Source organism: Motacilla alba, chromosome 2 (assembly GCF_015832195.1).
Source record: "Motacilla alba alba isolate MOTALB_02 chromosome 2, Motacilla_alba_V1.0_pri, whole genome shotgun sequence".
Classification (NCBI taxonomy): Eukaryota; Metazoa; Chordata; class Aves; order Passeriformes; family Motacillidae; genus Motacilla; species Motacilla alba.
In genome coordinates, this window is record NC_052017.1 from 131,546,073 (window position 1) to 131,568,261 (window position 22,189).

Sequence of the window (22,189 nt, forward strand, 5' to 3'; positions counted from 1 at the left end):
TTCCTCTTTTTGTTCCTTAAAGGCTGTGGCTAACAAAGGCAGCCAACTTTCTTAACTATGGCAAACAAAACTAACTTTCCCTAGTATGGCATCACTTTGATTTCCCTTTGGAAACATGCTGATCTGGGTGGTTTCTTTAAAGATACACCAGGTGAGCAGCTGCCACGCAGCTCACGCTGCTCACTCACCGGACTGCTGCTGCCCATTCAAAGCCTGAAGTGGTGTGCAAATAGTACTGACCATATTTTCACCTTGAGTACACTCAGTCAAGAGACACTGTCACCTAAACACTCAAGATCTGTCCTCCTTCTTCCCCAGATCCAGGGCTTTATGAAACTAGAGCCTAAATAAACTCCTAAAGATATTAATCTCATTAAGTGTGCAGGTGTCCCACAAACTGGGGCGTGCTGAACATCAGCACCAAGCTATGTCTGAATCAGAACTGGGAACACTGGATCAAGCCAGTGACACCAGCACATAATCCGTGTCTGAAGCGATAAAGAAAGCTCATCACCTTCTAGTCCCCATCCTGTTTAAGCACCCATTTGACCGTGCCATGACACAGTTTCATGACAGGCTTTTGGATTTTGACACAGTGCCAGAAGTAGGGATGATGTGAGCGTAGGGCAGGGATGTGAGGACAAAGCTGTGTCAGCCAGCGGACTGACCCGTGCTGAGGACCCCTCTGCACCCAAAGCGTGAGGAATTCATGCAGTCCAACCCCTTCCCACAGGTGCAGATCTTGTTCCGCAAGCGGGACTTTCGAGCTCTGAGATGCTCTTTGCCTCCGGGCAATGGATCCTTCCCTCCAACCCTGCCCAGCTGTATTCCAGAGCAGCTACAACTATCCAGAATTTAAGTGTCAAAACGCCGAGGAATGTGTATATTATACACAAATATCTGCAGCATCGGGAGGCCGTGCCACGCTGCTTGCATGCGCCCTTGGCGTCCGCTCGGGCGGTGCTTGCCGGAGGGGAAGCTCTCGTTGGGCAGCGGTATGTCCCGTGTGCGGGATCCCCTGGGCCGGCTTGCACACGCACTGCTGCCCCTGCCAGCCCCGCCACCACCGCACAATTACTGCCAAAGAGCTCCTTTGGTCGGCTTTCTTCCCGCGGCAGCTCCGCATCCCTCCCTGCGGTACGGCGGTGGGGGGTGAGGAGCCGAGCTGCAGGGGCCGAATTACAGAGAGCTTTCCGCCTCGGGGCCCGGTGCCTCCCGGCGGAGGAGGAGGAGGACGAGGAGGAGGAGGAATCCCCTGCAGCCTCCTCCGCCACCGCTCCAGCGAAGCGCGACGCCTGCGCGGCCGCGGCGGTGACTCACACGGGGACACCGGGCGGGGACACACACGGGAACACCGGGCGGGGACACACACGGGAACACCGGGCGGGGATTCACACGGGGGTACCGGGCAGTGATACAGGGGGGTGCCGGGCGGTGACACACACGGGGGTACCGGGCAGTGATACACGGGGGTACCGGGCGGTGACACACACGGGGGTACCGGGCAGTGATACAGGGGGGTACCGGGCAGTGATACACACGGGGGTACCGGGCAGTGATACAGGGGGGTACCGGGCAGTGATACACACGGGGGCACCGGGCGGTGACACACACGGGGGTACCGGGCTGCGCTGGCCGGGAGCCGCCTCCGCACACGCAGCCCACGCTGGAGCCGCGGCGCTGGGGAGCCGGCTGCCCGATGTCCCTCCCTCCCCTCCGATGGATGCAGCCTGGCTGCCCGGCCGTGCCCCTCGGAGGAGACGGCGGAGCTCTCCCGCTGCAGGCGGCAGCTCTGCGGAGCTCCTCGCTCCCCGCAGCACCAGTGAATCCTCTCCGAAATCCCTGTACGCCCTGCCCCCGCTTGCCCTCCCTCCCGGAAGGTTTGCCGTCTGGCGCCTGGGAATATGCTATCCCGCGAGAGAAGTTGGAGTCACCGTCCAGATCTAACTGCATCTAGAATATATTTCCTTTCTTTCTTTTACATTTTATAAATAGTCCAGCCTTCCTACAGCTTTTTTCCTGGCCTGGTGACTCATCATCGACTCATCATACTTGTTGCTTCACTTAAATAGGGCATTGAAAAGTCCCTTGCTGAAATGGAAAAAAAAAAATCCCCCAGCTGCAGATTAGCAACTGACCACTTCATAGTGATAGACCTGAAGTAATTCCGGCTGTCTCATGGCTGGGAAGTTCATGCTAAGATGAATCAGTGCGAGGCAGAGCGATGCTCCGGGTACTTCCAGACGGTAACAATTTATTTCTTTTCCTTAGCTCAATGATTGGCATTTTTGACTGGTGTACTGCATTGAGAATGCCACAGGGATGCCCTGTGAAATAAAGGGAAAACACAGCTTTCCCTTTTTTTCAAAAAATTGCATGACTCTCTTGCCAGCATGGTTTCCTAGCAAAAGGACGTGGAGGTTTCACACCACCCTCCTGAGCAACCACCAGCTTTGCTGGCAGCCTGGGAAGCTCCTGGGACACCTCAGCTGCAGCCAGGTGAGGAGCTGAGGACCCCAAGACACTAACTAACATCTCCCAGGCTTCAGGAGAAGAAGACCCCCCAGTTTTGGACTGCTGCCAAGCCAGGCTGGGGGTTTGGTGGGTGCCAGTGCTGGAAGGGAAGGTGAGCCCATGAGTCAGGGCCAGTGAGGGATGCAGCCAGCAGCATCAATGAGAGGTTCAAGCTGCTCCAGTGCCCCCAGCAAGGCTGCCATGCCACAGGGCTGCTTCTGGTTTCCCATGCCCCGAGCCCTGCTCTGGGCTGCAGAAGCTGGTGAAGAACCAGAAGCAGAGTGGCCCAGAAGGTGGGGTGACAGGGCGACTGTCACCTGCAGGTGGAAGGAATGTGGTACCAGTGGGAAACCTAATTCCCTGTGGTGGGAGTTCCTGGTAAGGTGCCCCACAGCCAAGGGTGGGGGAGCCCCTCTTCCTAGGACTGCATGCAGCCCCTTGCAGGTAGGAATGGGTGCTCTCATCTCCAGGAAGGCAGGAATCCTGACATCTCAGAGCACCTGCGCAGCACTGTGAGGGCAGGTCATGGTGGAGATAAGAAAAGGAAGTAAAAGCACTTATGCTCAACCAAGAGCCTTGGAGGCAACTACTCCCTAAACCTGCATAGCAACCAGATGCCAGCAGCAGCACAACACACTCAGCTGCAAACAGGGGAATCCCTTTGGTTTTCCCAGCCCTCCCTTGTGCATTTGCAGCCTCAGTCAGGATTACATAAGGAATGCTGATTACAGCTGATCAAGCGTTCTGATTGCATAGCTTTTGAAGATGGCTGCTCTGTCCTCTTGTTATGCTGTGCCTCCTAAATGCCTTTTTATTTAGCAGCTGCTCCTCTGCTGTGCAGTGACTGGCAATGTTACATGACGGCTGATGGGTGGTCAGGGGACTTGCTTTATTGTGTGCTGGATGGGAGTTTCATTAAATTTTTGATAACTCTGCATTTTAGGCCATTAAGGTACTCTCTGTATCCTGTTTTTCTTTCATTCCAGTCAGGTTGCATGCGATGCTCTCTCTTTTGATTTAGGGGAGGTGAGGGTTGCTCTTTCCAAGTGACTGCCAGGCAATTAAACATTAAAGGCTCTGTTTCCCAAGCAGAAGGGTTTTGACTGCCTGAGGTTGTTGCTCACAATAAGCACCCCATGCCAGTTTCCTGGCTATCCCTGAGACGATCCCATCCTTCACCATTAAACAAAGACAATTGTATGGAATTCAGCCCAGATGGCAATAAAGAGAAGTTTGCAAAGGGTTTTGTTGGTTGGCTTGTTTTGGTTTTTTTTTTAAAGGTAGACTTGACAAATGTCAAATCCCCTTGCATGTGTTGGAAGCAGTCAGGAGATGAGGTAGGCAGAGAGGAGACTATATGTCCTAGCTATTCAAAGCCACTTAAGTTTTGCTGAGGCTCTGGGGAATATTTAGCTGAGGCAGGGTGTGCTTGTGCCTCTCCTTAGCTGTTAGTGCACGGGCAGTCCCTACCACAGCTGTGTACATTTTTTTAGGAAGTTGCTGCCATGCAAGTACCTTGACATCTACCAAAACCTTCTGAGCAGTTGAAATGAAGTCGTGGTAACAGCAGAATTTTTTTTTCATCAGACAACTATGACTTTCAGAGTGGACTACACAATCAAGTATGAAGTTTCATCAAAACTGTGTTATCCTAAAAAAGCTTCTGAATTATTTAATGCATTTTATATGATGATTACCTGATTTATATCACAGCACAGGAAGTGAGTTAGCAAGTTTTTCTCCTGTCCTCTCATTAAGATAAGGAGATAGCTAAAGATGTGTTTTGCTTTTGTTCTCTTACTGCCAAAGTATCACATTTTCTTTTGGGCACAACAGAAAGCATTCCAGATCCCCATATTCCTACACATGGAAGCTCTGTGTGACATGATAAATTAAATTGTAAGACCCAAACCAAATTGTTCTAGCTGAATATTACTCTCCCTGACCACATATTCCAGGAGAAGTAAAGTTTCCTGCAGAAAATATGTGATACAGAACTAAAAGCTTGAGCCCATAATGCACATATTCATTCATCATTTCTCTTGACCTGATTTTGTGCTCCAGCTTTTCTAACAGATTGTTTCCTTGGTTATCCAAGTTTGTTGCCAAAGCAGACAAATGAATCATCCATTTACAGTAAAAGTGGGGAACTGCCAAGGGAATACCTGATGTCGCTGCATGTGGCATGCAAGTCTCAGGCCAGCTGATGATAAAGTGCTTCCTCTCGGCTCTTTGGGCACAAGCCACATCTGCACTGTGGCACCCACCCTGGCACAGAGGCTGAAGACACCCTGTGCCAGGATGACAGGCCTGGCTGGTTAAGGGGGTCTTGAAATGGGGGCTGCTGGATGGTGAAGCTCAGGAGGAAAAGCCTCAGAAAGCCACGCTCACCAGGAAGGATGGGTAGACAGGCTGCCCTGGTTCCTGTCTCAGCTGCATCTGGGGGTCCAGACAAGCTGACCCAGCTCAGGACTCTTTTTCTTTTAAAATACATATTAGTTCACTCATAGAGCATCTAAGTCTCCCACAAATACTCCTGCTGTAATGGAAATCATTCTTTTCCAAACCACAAGGAAAAATGCTTGCTTTTTCCAGCCTTCTCTCCATCCTCTCAGGAGACTACAATCCCTGAACACTCACAGAGTGCTCCGGACATATGCAGGGTGCTCTGGCACCACGGTTCCCTGCTGCTGATCCATTTTGGTGGGATAAGAAGACCTCAAGCCCCCTAACTTTTCCTGCTGATGCCGGTCCTGTGGCTGGAATGAGCTGCCTGTGCTACACCCAGGGCAGGCAGGCACCGTCAGCCTCCCTCTCCTGCTCTCCCCCAGTGCCAAGGGACGGACACCGAGCATGGGGTTGTGTTGCTTTGCTTTGGACACAGGGGTTAGCTCCCTCCTTTTCCAGGGCAGTTTGTTGTGACACCCCTACTGCACCTGCAATCCATGTCAGCACTGCAGCATCAACTTTTATGTGTGTGCATCACTTCAGAGTGCAGTGCTAAGGTTTATCGATACTTCCAAAATCTTCTACCAAGAATGTATGCGATCTCTTGGATCCCTTTGGATTAACTCCCCAGAGCCAGGTATCTGCACAGCAAATGACAGCCGTGGCACCCTGGCAAGCCCTGCCACAGCCAGCACCAGCCAGTGTTGGCATCCAAGCACTAATTGTGGGCGTTGCTGGGAGCGTCTTGGTTTGCATTTCTGTTTGGCTTCATCATTGAACCCAAACAGGAGGAAAAAATATGAGGTGTGCCTTTGTTTTACATACAGGAATAAGGAGGTTTTAATTATTTACAGCAATCTGTAGAAAATTCACAAAAATCAGTCTTCCTACTATGCTGCCAAATTTGATTGCACAATAAAGTTAGCATTGAAAAGGTGTCTAATAATGCCCTTTCAACTACATTTTTCAGGTTAGCCTTGGATTAAACCCCAAAATAGCTGATGTAATTTCCAGCTGGCTTTCACGGTTAAGCTTTAAAAATGGCATGAGGTAAATTCACAACTATGACTCTGTCTTCAGCTGGAACCAGCCAGAAGTGCACTTCTTGCTGTTAAGTTCTGTATTTAGAGAGAGAAGCTGTATTTTATTTAGCTCACAGCGTGCCAGAAACAAGCTTCCCTCAGCAGCCTCCCAGCAGCGCAGCCAGTGGGTGGTCCCGGGGCACAGTCCCTGCATGCCTCCAGAGTGCGTCGCTACTCAAAAAGCACCAGCAGCTGCTTTGACTTCAGAAAACACAGGCAGCCGAGATCCCGGCATGGAAGCTCACTTTCTTCCTCTGTTATTGCATGGCAGCATGAGAGTGCTTGCCTGGAAAGTCAGATTTAAGTTCAGCTCCATGCTTAGAGAGAGGGGCTTCAAAGCGCACGGCATGCGCCGCTGAGGAGAGGGACAGGGCCATTGCACGGGCAGAATACCAGTGGGGAGGTGGAACCTTCTTTATGCTCTTCTTCTGCAGGGCTGAAGCAGAAAGTGGCATTCAAGGATCAACATGACAGGAGAACTGGTGAGGGGACCTTGTTCCTAGCCCAGTGGCTACTTGCAAATGTGGAAATGTCACAGACCTGGAGCTGTTAAAATATATTATCTCATGGCCATGAAATGAGAAATACCGTGAAGCAAGATGGTGGAACGGGACTCACATCTCACATTTCTGGGGAAGGAGCCTCTCTTTTGCGTTGGGCTATGATGGCATATCCCACCTGGAAGAAGAAGGGCAATGACTCAGATGTTCCCTACGCAGGGCCCTGTGTCACACAGGATAAGGTAAGGAGTGCCTCTGCCCCAAACCCACAGCAGGGAAAGGCACTGAGTCAGCATCCGTGCGATTGTGAAATTTGAGGATCCCTGCACGCAGGGATCTGAGCGGGAGGCACGAGAGCCCACGCGAGCAGTGCCAATGGCCACCGCTGGCACGCAGGGGCAGCAGACAGAGAAGCCAGACTGGCCAGCCTCTGCCCCGAGAGAACCCAGCGCCCTGCTCTCCTCCTGGCAGCGACTCCAATGGGGCAGGCAAAGCCCCAGCCCGGAGCCCATCTCGGTGCCGGCACCACATGCCCAGTGGGCCTGGGGAGGGCCACAAGGGACCCAGATCCCACACCGTGGGGCAGCAGCCACCACCTCTGCCCCACAGCCAGGCCATGAGGAACGCGAGCAGGTTCCTTCCTGGGGAAGGCAGTGCAATCACCAACATAAAGGAAATACTTTCCACCAGAGTCATAACGGCCCACGTAGGCATGATTAGCTTTGAGTGCTGAAGAAAAGCTGGGACAAAAAGCTGGGATGAAAAGCTGGGACAAAAACCCCAAAATCAAACCAAAAGAGAGATGCAGAGTAGTAAGCACAGTCTTGAAATTCCATTCCTGTGGGCATTATAGTGCTTTAAAAATATTTCAAAAATTAAGAGATAGTGTTCCATTGGTCAGGACAATTTTATTTTGAGGTTATTTTCCTTGCAAAGGGATAAGTTCCACTATGAATTAAAAAAAAAAAAAAAGAGGTGGGTATTACAGAAAATTGGTTTATTGTAAACAAAGTATAAAGTACAACGTAAGAAATGTGCAAATCTTTAAAGTAGTCACAAAAAGCAGATCTAATACACTAGTTTCAAACCATTCACTTTCTGATATGTGTCCTCAACATAATATGATAAAATACAAATAGTGAAAATTGATGCATTGTCACAAAAGCTGGTTTAAATTCTAGGCCAGTGTCTTGGCTGCCTTGTTTTCCTCTTTGAATCACAACTTTCTAATTTAATACAATATATAATATATCCCTTTCAATTTTAACATAAACTGCCTTTCAAAGAATAACACAATTTTGGTTTTCTTCTTTAATCAGCCAGAGTAGTTTACAGCTACCAAGTTTGTCTTGAAGGTGCCCCATTATCAGCCCATGACAAGCGCAGTGAGAAGGTGGAAAGGAAACCATAAGCAACACAAAAGCAGAAGCATCATGCGATGCCCAGGTATAACCAGCTGTAACAATCACAAAGCTTGCCAAAGCAGCTGGGAAAACATTACAAAGCTAATAACGATTGGGAAACGTTCCTGCCCTTTGGCTGCCATGCACTGCCCCTGCATGCCCATGCCAAGCCCCTCTGGACACAGCAGTGTAAAGCTGGGTGTGTCAACCACCCCATGCAGAAGGAGATGTCTAAAATCTCCAGGAGTCGGGCACCAAATCAGCGATTATATGGGGCTGAAGAACGGTTAGGAGAAAAAGACTCCTACCAAGCAAAGGTGGCAGAAGTAGCAAAACAGATTTAGATTATCTTACGCAGGTGGGTTCTGGGCTTTCAAGCCTGTGCCTGTACATTGCTGCTGTCCTTGTCCTGACAGCTAAAACTGGAGCTGGTCTCGGGCATGAGCAGCCAACCCTCAGAAACACTTGCACGGAACTGGATCTAGAGCATACACAAGTGATTTGCAAAATTCAAAACCGGCACAATGTGGCTGCTCTGCTCTAGAGCCTTCCCTTTCTTTCTCTCCTCACCAGTGCAAAAGACACCCGCTATTCCAGTCAGCCACTGGTTCTCCCAGCAACATTTTTTGCGACTGAGTGCAGGCTGCCTTTGCCTCTCTGTACTGCTCTGAGCAGCCAGTGCGGGAGAACCACAGACCGGGAGAAAAAGCCTTTTTTCAGCCAGCCCATCCCAGCAACAACACTTAATTCCACCGTCTTCAGATCAAGTCCTCTCACTGGGCGGTCGCAGACGCTGGCGGCACAGCAACATCACTGAGCTTGCTCACTTCCATTTGCCAGTTCGGTAATTTCTTTGCCGACAAGTGGCGACGCGCGTGCTTCGTGAGGTGGTCGCTCCGCATGAAGCGCCGCTCACACATCGGGCAGGCAAACTTCTTCTCCCCGGTGTGCGTCCTGCGGTGCCGAGACAGTTCATCAGACCGTGCAAACCTCCTCTCGCAGCCTTTCCAACTGCAGCTGAACGGCTTCTCTCCTAGAAGGGAAGAAATTACAAAGGGAAAAACCCAGTGAGTGCTGAGCAATAAACGCCGCTGCCTTAACTGGCAGGATTTCACTTAATTGGCAGGAGAGTTTCTATTAAGGCAGCTGAGTTAAAAATCTAAGTGAGCATTATACACACAAAATGTGGAAAATTGTTTATATACTAATATTTAAGCATGCAGACTCACTATCTGCAAGGCTAAGTAGTATGGGTAAGGGTCAAAGGATTAAAAAGGGTTAAAGGTTAAAAATTCCCCGGAACAAAATTTTTTTAAATGCTCTTCACATCTCAAGACAGCTGCTTTTAACAGTCAGTTCCTTGTAAACTGCGGGTAATGATGACTCAGCATGCCCAAAACTCCCCTCTGAAGCACAGCCTGCAATGATGTTTTATGTAACTGAGCTCTAGAAGCGCACAGTGAGCCTGTGTGAAAATACATGGAACTCTCTGCTACTGCAGTTAAGGGCTGAACCTGGAGAAGTTACTCTGGAATAACCAAGGCAGGAATAGTTTGGAGTGGATTCTCACATCCTCTCATAAAACAATCTCCAAGTTTCACCCATTTCTGGCAAAGGCATTCCTGAGGAAAAGCCTACTAAGGCATCTTGAACTCTGGAAAGCATGCTGCACGTTGGGCAAGGCCGTGATTCCACAGATGCATTACTGAACACCTTCTGACCCAAAGCGAGTCCAGCACAAACAAAGTGCTGAGTCAATTTCCCCTCAGGGAGACTTCCTGTCAGAGATTAGGCAGCACTATAATGCATACTGGCAAAAAACTATTTCATTGCTGGCCCACAATTTGTTCAACAAACAGATCCAGAAATCGCTACAACTGTAACAAGCTGTATACACAACCAGAGTTTTCTACATTAGATTGTAACGTGCAGCAGCAGTAACCAACCTGTGTGTGTTCTGACATGAGCCTTCAAATGGGAGCTCTTGAAGTAGGTTTTCCCACATCCTGGATAGCCGCAAATGTGACTTCTTATTCTTGAAGAATCAGCCTGAGGAGTGGTTTTTGCCGTGGAAGGTACAAAGCCAGGAGCGGGGGCAATGGGAGAGAGTCTCGTGCCGTTTGGACTCACAATGGGAGCCTTTGTGCCCTGCACGACTGGCTGGGGCACAACAAACATGACAGCGCCTTTGGGAACCTGGGTGCCCATGAAGACCATGGGCTGACAGAGAGCCGGCTGCTGGCTCGGCGCGGCGCTGGGCACCACGGCCGTCACAACATTGTTGTTTGCGGGCAGTGGCACCATCTGGCAAATCACCGGCACAGGGGGGGCTCCGCTGCCTCGGGCAGGGGACAGCGGTGCCGCCACCGCTGGCTGCTCCGCTGGTTCAGGGACAGACTCCTCCTCCTTGCTGACCGAGGGCGCGGGACCAGCAGCTGGCTCTGCAGTTCTTCCCTCTGCCACTGACAGTTCGCTGGTCTCAGCGCTGGCTGCACTCGGTGCCACGGCAGAGCACGCAGAGAGCTCTTCTTTGGCGTTCTGCTTCCTGTTTGTTTGCCCCCAAGCACTGTCCTGGTATTTGAGCACGCTGGCTGTTCTCACAGGGCAGGTTTTGTGGTCGCAGAGCTGGGCATCAGCCGTGTGGCGGATAACACTGGTCACTCGAGCTTTCAGAGGCCTGGCTGCTGGAGACCTCTCTGCTTCTCTCCGAGGTGTGGCCAGAGGAGGCTTGGCAGCCTCGGGCAGCGCCTTGCCGAGCGGATGGATCACCTGCGACATCTCCAAGTCCGAAGGGCTGTAGGGAGGGGTCAGGCACTGTGCGGGAGAGAGAGACACAGTAAGGGAGGGACGCTAACAGGACATCACCACATTAATTGTTAAAAACAAGCACACACACACAAATGCTTACAAATGCTGGTATTGCGTTGAAGTCTGCTGCTCCAGGAAGCAAAGCCTCGTCGCTTTCTTCTGACATGTCAGATGCAGGAGTTATAGGTCTCATTTCCGCGTGTTTCTTGAGATCTGATTTCCAGTTGCAACTCATAGAAATAAGGGCTTCTACAGCCTCATAATCGCTTTTTTCAGGCGTATTGTTCCAGAAATACCTCATATCTCTCTGTTTTTCAGTCATCATCTCCATTTCTTACTCCTGTTTTGGTTAGAGAAAAAAAGAGAAACTTTAAACCTGATGCTAAGTTTGAGTATTTTGCAGCTGCTTGTAAAAAGGCATTGCTAAAAACAAACAGGGCAACCTCTGGAAGATAAATACACTTAATGTACCTGTATTTTCCTGACTTCATCCTTATTTATGTAACATTTTTCTGAAGTTGTTAGCAAGGAAATCTGGCCATCAGATGAAAATTGTATAATTGCTTGAGACAAAAGAACTACTCTGGATCTTAAGTATGTTAAAGTTATTCCACATGCAAGAGCTGTGTCTGAGAACGTAAGAAAAATCTTCACACCCCCCCAAAAAAGTAAATCAGAGCTTCCTCCACCATCCCACCCTCCTTCTATTTTTGCTTTGGAAACACAGAGCCCTCAGGATTGTACTTCTTTTGGCACATGAGAAAGGACTGCATTGGGGCTGATTCACATTTTCTTCGAAAGGTATAAGCAACAAAAAATATTCTAGAAAATATTCAAAGGATCTCTCCCACACACACGTACATGCAAGGGAAATCACCTGCTTGGAGAACCGAGATATCCGTACATACACACACGTACACCGCCACTTGCCGTCTATTCCCCGCCCGGCCCTCACGCACGGCTGTGGGCGGGGCTCAGGCGCGGGCCCCGCCCCCGGCTGTTGGGCGCGCGCCACCCTCACCTCAGCGCACCCCGCCGGCCGCCCCCGCGCGCGCCGCCCCCGCCCTTCCCTATTGGTTTCCCCGGAGCCGCGCCGGGCGCCCATTGGCGCGCACCGAGCAGGGCGCGGCCCGGGGCGGGGCACCTGAACAAAGCGTGATCGGGCGCCGCCGCGCGCCGACCTTTCCCCCAGTTCCCCCGCGCGGCGCCCCCGCCTCCGGCGCGCGGCGGCGGCCGGCTGTGAGGGCGGGCGGGGGAAGGAGCCCGGGCGGGAGGAGCCGTCACCGCGGGCGGGGGCCGGGCTGGGGTCAGCGCCGCCACACCCGACGCCTCCCGCCGCGGGGCAAGGGAAGCGAAGCGGCGACCCTGCGGGAAGCGGATTACGGGGGCGACGGCCGGCTCTTCCCGCGGCGCCGCTCCGCTTCCCTGCCGCCGCGCCGCCCACCCCGCGTGGCGCCGGGATCCCCCCGGCTTTCTCCTCCTCCCTCACCGCTGCCGCTCGGTACATGCGGCCGCCGAGGCCAGCGCCCGCACCCGGTCGGGAACGCGGGCAAAAGAGGCTGCACGGCGCCGGACCGGCGCTGCCAACAGGTTCTCGGCGGTTTCTGTCCCTCCCGCGGCTTCCCTCGCCGGCTTGCCCCGCGGAGGGCTCTCCGCGCGGGCGGCTCTCCTACAGCCCACCCCAGCAGCTCCAGTCCCTCACCGCGACTCAGCCACTCCAGCCGCTGCCCCAGCCCGACCTCCTGCCCGTGGTCCCTCCTATCGAGGGTCGCCGCCGCACGTGCCCCGGCGATCCCCGTGCCGCACCACCCCCGGGGACTCCCGTCCCAGCCGCCCGGACCCCCGGGATGCCCGGTTCGCTCACCGGAGGAGCCGAGCCCGCCCCGAGGTGCCGCCGCCGCTCTCCCGGTTTTCCTCTTTTTGTTCGCCGCTCCCCACTCGGGCGGCGGCGCCCCCGGGCCCGCGCGCGGGGGGGTGGGCGGGGCCCCCGGCCGCCCGCCGGCCAATCGCCGGCAAAGGTGTGTGGGGCGGCGACCAATGGGCGCCGGGCTGCCGCGCGTGATCGGCGGCCGCGCGGCGGCGTGGCCGGAGTGTCAGCGCGGCGTGTCCCCCGCCGGCGGCTGAGTCAGGGAGGCCGCCCCCGCCCCCCCTGCCGTGCCCTTCCCTTCCCTCTCCTCCCCGGCATCCGTGTGGGAGCGGCGGGGGCGGCCCGGCGCTTCCTCCTGCATGAGGTCACACGGCGGCGGGGGAGGGAGCAGCCTCCCCGGTGCGGCCCCCGCTCCCCGCAGGGCTGAGGTGAAGCGGGGCCGCGGGCGGGGGGAGAGGGAGAGAGCGGCGCGTTCGTTCCGACCTCCGTGGGCCTTTCTGGCCCATCCCCGCGGCTGGGCGCGCCCGGGGGACCCGCTGCTCTGTCCTGGCAGCACCCGCGGGGTGGGGGACGTCGCTGCCACGCGTCGGGACCACCCCAGTCTGCCCCGGCGCTGTCCGTGTCAGCGCAGGGCGCTGTTGTTGGCGGGAGAGCCGAGGCAGACCGCAGTCTGAGGAGACCCCGGGCGGGTCTGCTCCGCGGGGCTCGGCCGTGTCTGCCCGCGGCTGCTGCCGCCCGGCCGGCTCGGGAACAGCTGCGGCTGAGCTGGGTCACTGCTAACCGCGTTACCCTGCAGGCTGCGGCGCGCCGGGAGGGCGAGCCGTGTGATCCGGGCTGCTCCATGCAGGGTTTAAGGCGGGCTCTTTTTCCCGTCCGAAAGTCGTAGTGAAAGTTGAAAGAGCGACTGTGTGTGTCAGGACCTGAGAAGGCAGATCCAGGCCAGGCTGCAGCTGTGACTGGTGTTGGGCTCTAGAAATGCTGTTGATGCTTCGTTTCTTGGTTCAGTTTCTTTCCTCCTGCTTATTTAGCCTCACTTAAGAGATTTCCCCTCTTCTTCTCCTCCTAAGCAGTTCAGTATCGTTTGCTCAGAGCATTTTCCTTTTTTTTAACACCACCTTTGCCTCAGTCTTCCACAGTAAGACCAGTGGGCCTCCTGGGCTGGTAGACAGGGACAGGGAGCAGAATGGACACCCTGTAATCCAGGAGGAAGCAGTCAGAGACCTGCTGTGCCACTTAGATGCTTACAAGTCCATGGAACTGGATTGAACTCATCCTAGGGTGATGAGGGAGCTGGCGGAAGAGCTCGCCGAGCCCTTCTTCATCATTTATCATCAGTCCTGGCCAACCAGGGAGGTCCCACACGACTGGAAGCTGGCCAACGTGACACCCATCCACAAGAAGAGCCAGAAGGTAGATCCAGAGAACTGCAGGCCCGTCAGCCTAACCTCAGTGCCCAGCAAGGTTATGAAGCAGATCATCTTGAGAGCAGTCACTTGACACATACAAGACAACCATGGGATCAGTCCCAGCCAGGATGGTTTAGGAAAGCCAGGTCCTGCCTTACCAACCTGATTGCCATTTTATGATGAGGTGATCTGCCTAGTAGATGAGGGGAAGGTTGTGGATGTAGTCTACCTGGACTTCAAGAAAGCTTTTGACTCCATGTCCCATACATACTCCTGAAAAGCCTGGCAGCCCATGGCTAGAAGAGGCAAGCACTTCACTGGGTTGAACTGGCTGGATGGCCAAGCCCAGGGAGTGGTGGTGAACGATGCGACATCCATCTGGCATCCAGTCACCAGTGGTGTCCCCCAGGGATGAGTGTTGGGCCCAGTCCTGTTTCATATCTTCATTGATGATCTCGATGAGGGGATCCGGTAAATTTGTGGATGGCACCAAGTTGGGTATGAGTGGAGCAGCAAGACCAAGTCGGTCTGCTGTGGAGTAGGAATTCTCTGCAGAGGGATCTGGACAAGCTGAATCAATGGCCCAAAGCCAGTGGTAGGAGGTTCAATAAGGAGAATTGCTCGGTCCTACACTTTTGTCCATATCCATATAACCCCATCCAGCACTACCTGGTGTGGGCAGAGTGTCTGGAAGGCTGTGCAGAAGAAAAGGACCTGGGGGTCAACAGCTACTGAACATCATCCAGGGTGTGCCCAGGTGGCCAAGGAGGCCAGTGGCATCCTGGCCTGTATCAGCAATAGTGTGGCCAGCAGGAGCAGGGCAGTGACCCTCCCCACGTACTCAGCACTGGTGAGGCCACACCTTGAGCGCTGTGTCCAGTTCAAGGCCCCTCAATTCAAGAAGGACATGGAGGTGGTGGAGAGAGTCCGAGGAAGGACAACTGAGCTGATGTAGGGTCTGGAGCAGCAGTCTTGTGAGGAGCAGCTGAGGGAACTTTGGGTGCTTAGCCTGGAGAAACGGAGGGTTGGGGGTGATCTTACCACTCTGTAACTCCCTGGTGAGAGTTTGTAGCCAGGTGGGGGCTGAGCTCTTTTCCAAGGTAACAACAGGATGAGAAGACAGCCTCAAGCTGCCTCAGGGGCAGTTTAGGTCGGACTAATTTAGGAGGAATTTCTTCACATAAAGGGTGATGAGGCACTGAAATGGGCTGCCCAGGGAGGTCCTGGAGTCATCCTCCCTGGGAGTGTTTAAGGAAAGACTGGAGCTGGCACTCAGTGCCATGGTCCAGTTGGCATGGTGGTGTTCAGTCAAAGGTCTCAGATGCCTTTTCAAACCTAATTGTTCTGTGATTACATCATTCTTCCTGTCCTTCCCCTTTTCAATAGTGTCACAGTCCTATTCTTTCATTCTGCTTAATTCTTCCCCATGTCAGCCAATCCCAATTGGCAGAAGGGATCTGGCAGCAGGTGATGTGCTCCTGTAATTTGCTGGGACACAAGGAGACAAGAAACACCTGTCCCAGAGAGTTTAGTTATGCCTGAAAGAGAAAAAAAGACCCAAAACAAAAAATAAACAAACAAAAAAACCAAACCAAAAACCCAAAACAAAAAACCCAAACCAATCTGCAAGAAATGAGCAGTTTCTCCAGCCTGAAGATAAAAAAGGATATAAATATTGCAAAACATGACCATAGATGTAAGTAATTTAAAGTACTACTTAATCATTTCACACACATGTATTGACAAAAGAGTGGTAATTTTATTCCCAGGAAGACACTTTTAAAATTTTTATTTATTTATTTATTGCTTTAATTCCAGTATTTCAACTGATAGATTGTACAGATGGAATTTCTGTTATTTGGCTTCACAGTGTACCCCAGACACATCTGATGGGCTGTGCTCTCCTACTGTGTGCCCTTGTACCAGGCTGCCAGTGGTGAGATCCCTTTCTCCTTGCTCTCACAGCTGCCACAATTGGCACCTGCAGGAAAACATGCCATGGAGGGAAATCTGCATCTCCCATCTTCTGTCTCTGTTGTGCAGCCTGGGTATCTGCCTGACTTTCTGACAGATTTTGTAAGATCCCTGCAGTGCCTGCAGGGAAGCAGATTGCCTTGACTGCCTTATCTGGAGGGAATTCCCAAAAGAGAATTCACTTCAGGATGATCCAAACTCCTTTCACTTCTAGTAGCAAACAGTTGTTTACAAATTACTCCATTGGATCCCACATCTCTGGGTGGAGAAACAAGAAAGTGTGTTTACTGTGTGTTTCACGTTGAAATCAACAGGGGAAAAAATGTTGATAAAGTGGTTGCTTGGCTCCCAGAACATGCTGTCCTTTGCCAGAAGGTGCTACTGTCACACAAGGCGCAGCTGGGGAGAGAGCTCCTGCCTCACAAGTGCATCTGCCCTGGCTGAAATAAAGGTTGTGGGACAAATGCTCAATAGTTCTTGGTGAAATTCTGTGGTTTTTGTTTATGGCAAGTTCTGTCATAGTTTTTGTGATTGTAAGTGGTTTTATTTAAAACATTCCAAAATCTCATTTGAAACAAATTATTGCCACTGAAACTAAATCTGTAAAAGTTGCACCAGCCAACATGATAAATTCACTCACAAAACTAATAGTTTCTCTGTACATTCAGCAGAAAATTGTCACTTTTTCACCCTTACTTGTATGTAATGCATATGTACAAATATTTTACTGATACAGTAAGAACTTTAGTGTTAAAAATCTAGTTTCCAAGATGAAGAGAAGATCTGTAACGTGAACTACTGTTGCCATTTTTAGTTTGCTTGCTGTGGCAACATGTTGAAGGTGTGTTGGACTGTTGGAGGAAGTTACAGTGATTCCTCAGTACTCTTCTATAAGTAAAGTGCTCTTTGGAGGGAATGCAATTATTTCCATATAAAATGGAAAGGTGAAATTAGCATAGTGATGTTTAAGCTTGATCACGTGCATTTCAGATTTGTCATAAGGGTGACTTTCAGCTTTGTAAATACTTTGGAGTTTTGGCCATATCTCTTTATGTGATGTGAAGTAAGTTAAGATCCAACACTGACAGGTACTTCTCAAATCTGCTGTGGTGTGACTGTGAGAAAATAAAGGGCTGACCTGCAATGGCAGCTCATGCTTCAGGTGGCCTGTTCTGTTTTGTTCTCTTCCCACTCTTACTTCTCTCTTCCCTGTCCTTGCTTTACCTCCTTGCCCATCCTCCTCTTGGCTTCCCAGTAAGCCATTTCAGCTCTTTGTTGCTGTGGGTGTTGCAGGATCACCCTTGCTGCCCTTGGCACCCCTTTCAGCAGTGATTCTCCACGGGTCCTCTCGGCTTGCCTGTCCCAGCTGCCAATCTCATGTGCCCCTGGCACACCCCATGTTTCTTAATACCTCTTAATGCACCTTCCTTTCCTTGATACTGCTTTTGCTCCATGAAAGCTTCTCCCTGTGGCCATTCCCAGTAACCCGCACTTGCCAGAGCCTGCTCTGCATCACTTGTGGCCATTCAGATCCTGCTGCCTCCTCCACCATTTTTGGATCCTCCTTAATGTGTTCCTCCTCCACTGACACCTCCAGCCACTGATGTTTCCACCCCTGCCTTCCCAACTGCCCTCTTTGCTTCTTTAAACCAGCTCGTTTCAACCCTAATTTCCAGAGCAGCCCTCTGCAGCCACACCTCTCTTCAGTCTGCTTGTCTGGTTACTCAGGAAGCCTCTTGCTCATTCTCCTGTGTTCTCACCCTTGGGCTTTGTTCCCACCGTGTCAATGCTTGTCTGCTGCTGCTGCCCTGCCATCCAGGTGCAGGGCCCTGCAAGTTTTGCATTGTGCACTGACCAGCTGCAGTCAAAATACACTGAAAGACTGGGGTTGGACTGGTAGGTCAAAAACCTGTTTTGCCTCCCCTCCTTTAGGTCAGATCTTCAGATGTGTTCTGGGTTTGGCAGGGAGTAGGGGCTCTGAAAAAGAGACTGCCTGGTGGTGTGGGGGACTGGGATGCAGGTGGGGTGAAGGACTTTGTGAGAGGGTGGAGAGGGGGTTTGCTGTGCCTGTCCTCCACAAGCTGGCTCGACTGTCATCTCAGTGGCATGTCCTGTAGCTGTGTTAGTAGCAGCTGGCCTTGGCTCAGGAAAGAGCAGTCCTCAGAAGTGAGGAGATATCAGTTCCTTGACTCCCACAGTCCACAGGAGCTTTGTGTCCCCCCAGAGACCTCCAGTCCCTTCTAAGTGCACAGTCGGGAGCCCTGTATGTGTGTTCATATGCTGTATCTTCTCCCCCTGCTCTGTGCTCTGCCTTTCAATTACAGAGCAGAACTGTCAAAACCACCTCTCCCAAAAATAATCTCTTGCTTCAGAGGCTGGAAAATGTGACAGCTCATTTTCATATGCAGAACGATGCAGTGGGTGTCTGAAAGCAGCTGAGGCTGAGGGGGTGGCCGGGGAAAGGCAGCTCTGAAATGGCAGCTGGGGAACATGAGAGGAAGGACGGAAGGAAGGGAGCAAATGAAGAACGGGTAGGGGGTGGAAGGAGGGCTGGAGGCAGCAGACAGCAAGTCCAGGGCATGAGAGGGTTGTACAGTGTTGGGCTGTTGTTCTTTCCCTGTCCTTCTACTGCTGCTGTTCAGTTATTGAATTAGAAAAGAAAGTATCTCTGCTGCTACTGACAGCAATTGCCAAGCTTGACATATCAGATAACTGGGGAGAGGGAGCATACAGTCAGCAACAAGACAGCTTGGTGCTTTTTTCGTCTCCTTTTTCCTTCTTCTTCATGCCCCATTTTCCTCACACATCCTAACCTTAAGAAAAATCTGCTTCATCCTGGTTCTTCAATTGCTTATTGGAGTACCGAGTGAAAAACTTACTTGTCATTAAGATTTCAGTTCATGGGTTTTACTTTGCTTTACCAGTCTGATTGCCAGATGGAGCAAATCCTGTTTGCCTGGCAGTGCCATGTTCCTCCCCAGCTCTATGTGATACTCACCCCGGTTTCTGTGTACGTGCATTTTACGGATTATGGCTCATGGCCCTTTGTCTCTGGAGCATTTGTGGCTGTGCCTGAGTCACTGCAGTTCCAGTCCTGCTGTGCCTGCTCAGTAGAAGGCTTCAGACTCTGTTGGCAGTGTTGATGTTTGCACTGCTGCCATAGGAGACAGCCTCGTGGGGTCAGGGGAAACCTCAAACATCCCTAGTGAAGCCAAAGGGCAGGTGAGAGAAACTTCTTTTTGGCAAGTGAGCTGTTTCCAGTGAAGTTGATCTCTGGCAGCACTAGAAGCTGCTAAAGGATCACTGTCATTTCACAAGTATTTTCCATTCAGTTTCCCAGAGAAGCTGGGGATGTGGCTTTATGCCACCCAGGAGGAAATGTGTGTTTCTTTAGGAAGATATTTAGGATTTTGACTGTTAGGCACTTGTTGGTTATTATGTATGCCTCTTACACTAGATCTTAAGTTTAAATTTCAAAAAGACCCACTTGTCCATCCTGCAGGTCATAGAATGGTTTGAGTTGAAAGAGACCTTAAAGATCATCTGGTTCCAACTTCCCTCCCACAGGCAGGGACACCTTCCACAAGACCAGGTTGCTCAAAGCCCCATCCAGCCTGGCTGTGAACACTTCCAGGGATAGAGTACTTTATTTTTCTGATTGTAAAGCTAAATTGTCATGGGACTGGGACAATAAATTAGAGAAGAGAATTGGGAACACAGCTAATAATTTATTGGCCAGCTTTGTAACTGGTCTAGGGACTGAGGCTAAGTCAGGTGAAACTACAGTCTCCTGAATCTCACCCCTCACTTAGGAAAAACAGCTTTGTTATCTGTGGCTTATCTTGGCTTTGGTATGCAAAATAAAGAAGGTGGTTTAAGTTGTTCCTTTATCCTAAACTCTTTGATTTCTACCTACAGATAAGCAAGAGTCATTTTCCACTTCTCATGACAGGACATCAAGGGGTATTTTTTACTTCTGATGAGTACGTTTCACATATGACTATAGAATAGATGGCTATTTTAGTCAGCACAGAAAGAACCCAGGTAAGTAAATGATTGCTTGAATACATACTAAAAATTGTGAGAGGTTTTATACTCAACTATTTCAGTGCGGGATTAGGTTGTATGCCACCAAGAACTTTCCTTGGGTCCTGGGGCTGTGTTTCTTCTGAGGACACTGTACAGGACAGTTGGTCCTGTACAGCTACAGCCCTGCTTCCATCTATCTTTTTGGAAGGTCAACCAAAACAGGAGTCTGGTCAGCTCAAATCAGCCAAGTCACATACTGAGAGTCTTGACCCAAGAAATCCTGGGAATCCAGTGGCAATCAGGAATTAATATTGGAATGATTTGTTGATTCCTTCAGTGCTTCCTATTTCACTTCCCATGGTGTGACCATGTGTTTATTTTTGTTTAGTATCTTGTGTGATCTTTCTTCACTTGTGCAATGCTGGTGGGTTTGTTGATACCTCCAGTGAAGTGCAACACTGCTGTGTCACATGGAGTTTGTCATTTCACAACAATATGGGTACCTTTGGAGAGCTGTGGAAGAGTGTAGCAAAGTGACATTGATTTCTGTTGCAGACAGAGCTTGGAAAATATCAGAAAACACAACAGAGAATGTTTTCTGCTTGAGAGGATAACATACAGGTCTGTGCATTCCACCACTTGGAAACGTATATTTAATATATTTTGAGTTTTCTCAGTGTCATGATTGATTTAACTATTCAGTATAAAACTTAACTGATCAATTTGAATTTGTGCTATCAAAATCAGATACTTAGAAGCTGAACTGTCAGCCAATAAAATGAGAAGCAGACAGCCTGTAAATGTTGCAGAATAAGCCTGTGTATCTGACAAAGCCACCTGTTCCTGCTATGATCAAATAAATGGTTTTCCCAATGGAAGTGTTAGAAACACATTTGTGCCCTTTTCCTGCCAAAACAGAATTTGCTGTTACACTGTGACCTAAAGGCTGCTGCATTTTAAAGTGATCTGATGGGCTAAACCCTAAATTACCATCATAAAGGTATGAAGGAGATGAGGTGGTGGTATGGGACATAGCACTGTAATATAAAAGTCAGCAGGGACGCTTTGCCTTTCCTGCTAAGACAGCATTTCCATACCTCCCACTATAGGTATTGTCCTGGTTTTGGCTGGTATGGAGTTCATTTTCTTCCCAGTAGCTGGTACAGTGCTGTGTTATGGATTCAGTATGAGAACAACATTGATAGCATGCTGATGTTTTAGTTGTTGCTAAGTAGTGCTTCCCCTAAGTCAAGGACTTTTCAGTTTCCCATGCTCTGCCTGTGAGGAGCTGCAGAAGCCTGGAGGGAGCCCAGCCAGGACAGTGAACCAAACTGGCCAAAGGGATATTCCAGACCACAGAATGTCATGCTCACACCATGTGGGACCTGAGCATGACATAAATGGTGTGGAATAAGGGGTGGAGAAGGTGCTGGCATTGGCTGCAGTAGAGTTAATTTTCTTCCTGGTAGCAGGAGGCCTGTGTTTGGGATTTGGGCCTGTGTTTGGGATTGGGCCTGTGTTTGGGATTTGTCCTGAAAACAGTGTTGATAACAGAGGAACGCTTTCATGATCACTGAGCAGCACTAATACAGAGTCAAAGCCTTTTCTGCTTCTCACCTCATCCCCCCAGTGAGGAGGCTGGAGGAGCACAAGGAGCTGGGATAGCTGATCCCAGCTATATATCCCAGAGGGATATCCCACACCCTATGGCATCATGCTCAGCATATAAACGTGGGGGAAGAAGAAGGAAGGGGAGGATGTTTGGAGCAATGATGTTTGTCTTCTCAAGTCACCATTACAAGTGATGGAGCCCTGCTTTCCTGAGGATGGCCAAACACCTGGCTGTCCATGGGGAGGGGTGAATGAATTCCAAATTCCTTGGTTTGCTTTGTTTGTGTTCCTATTAGACTGTCTTTATCTCAGTCCTTGAATTTTCTCATTTTTCTGATTCTCTTCCCGTCTCATTGCCAGGGAATAAGCAAGTGGCTGTGTGGTGCTTAGTTTCTGGCAGGGTTTTAGCCAGGACATGTATTTTGATAGAAGTCATGGGATCTAAGGATCTTCTTTCCTATAAATCTACCTTTAATTATTTTTGGACTATTGACTAATTTAATCTTCATATGACAAATTAGATAGAGATGTTAATAGCTCTCACAGT

The 22,189-nt window shown here is 50.7% G+C and overlaps 2 protein-coding genes across 3 annotated transcripts; one reads left to right on the forward strand and one right to left on the reverse strand.

The window, feature by feature from the left end:
* Positions 1–7,524: 7,524 nt before the first annotated feature.
* KLF10 (Kruppel like factor 10) lies at positions 7,525–12,770 on the reverse strand. 2 transcript variants are annotated; one of them, XM_038129489.1, is made up of 4 exons: positions 12,620–12,770; positions 10,856–11,095; positions 9,894–10,761; positions 8,721–8,980 (listed from the first exon to the last, which is right to left on the reverse strand). In XM_038129489.1, the coding sequence occupies exons 2-4, from the start codon at positions 11,084–11,086 to the stop codon at positions 8,721–8,723; spliced, it is 1,359 nt and encodes a 452-aa protein (XP_037985417.1). In that variant the 5' UTR covers positions 11,087–11,095; positions 12,620–12,770. The 2 variants fall into 2 exon arrangements, with proteins under 2 accessions (XP_037985418.1, XP_037985417.1); XM_038129490.1 differs by lacking the exon at positions 12,620–12,770 and having other exon boundaries at positions 7,525–8,980; positions 10,856–11,086.
* Positions 11,617–12,879, forward strand: LOC119696973 (basic proline-rich protein-like). The gene has a single exon (XM_038126933.1). It carries the CDS (start codon positions 11,617–11,619, stop codon positions 12,877–12,879), a length of 1,263 nt encoding a protein of 420 aa, XP_037982861.1.
* Positions 12,880–22,189: the final 9,310 nt, after the last annotated feature.

Excerpts from the sequence above, each read along its gene's own strand:
- KLF10 (XM_038129490.1), bottom strand. The coding sequence starts at position 11,086 with ATGGAGATGATGACTGAAAAACAGAGAGATATGAGGTATTTCTGGAAC. Across the intron at positions 10,762-10,855 it reads TCAACGCAATACCAGCATTT|TGCCTGACCCCTCCCTACAG; the intron begins GTAAGCATTTGT and ends TCTCCCGCACAG. Across the intron at positions 8,981-9,893 it reads TCATGTCAGAACACACACAG|GAGAGAAGCCGTTCAGCTGC; the intron begins GTTGGTTACTGC and ends CTTCCCTTCTAG.
- LOC119696973 (XM_038126933.1), top strand. The coding sequence starts at position 11,617 with ATGCAAGGGAAATCACCTGCTTGGAGAACCGAGATATCCGTACATACA.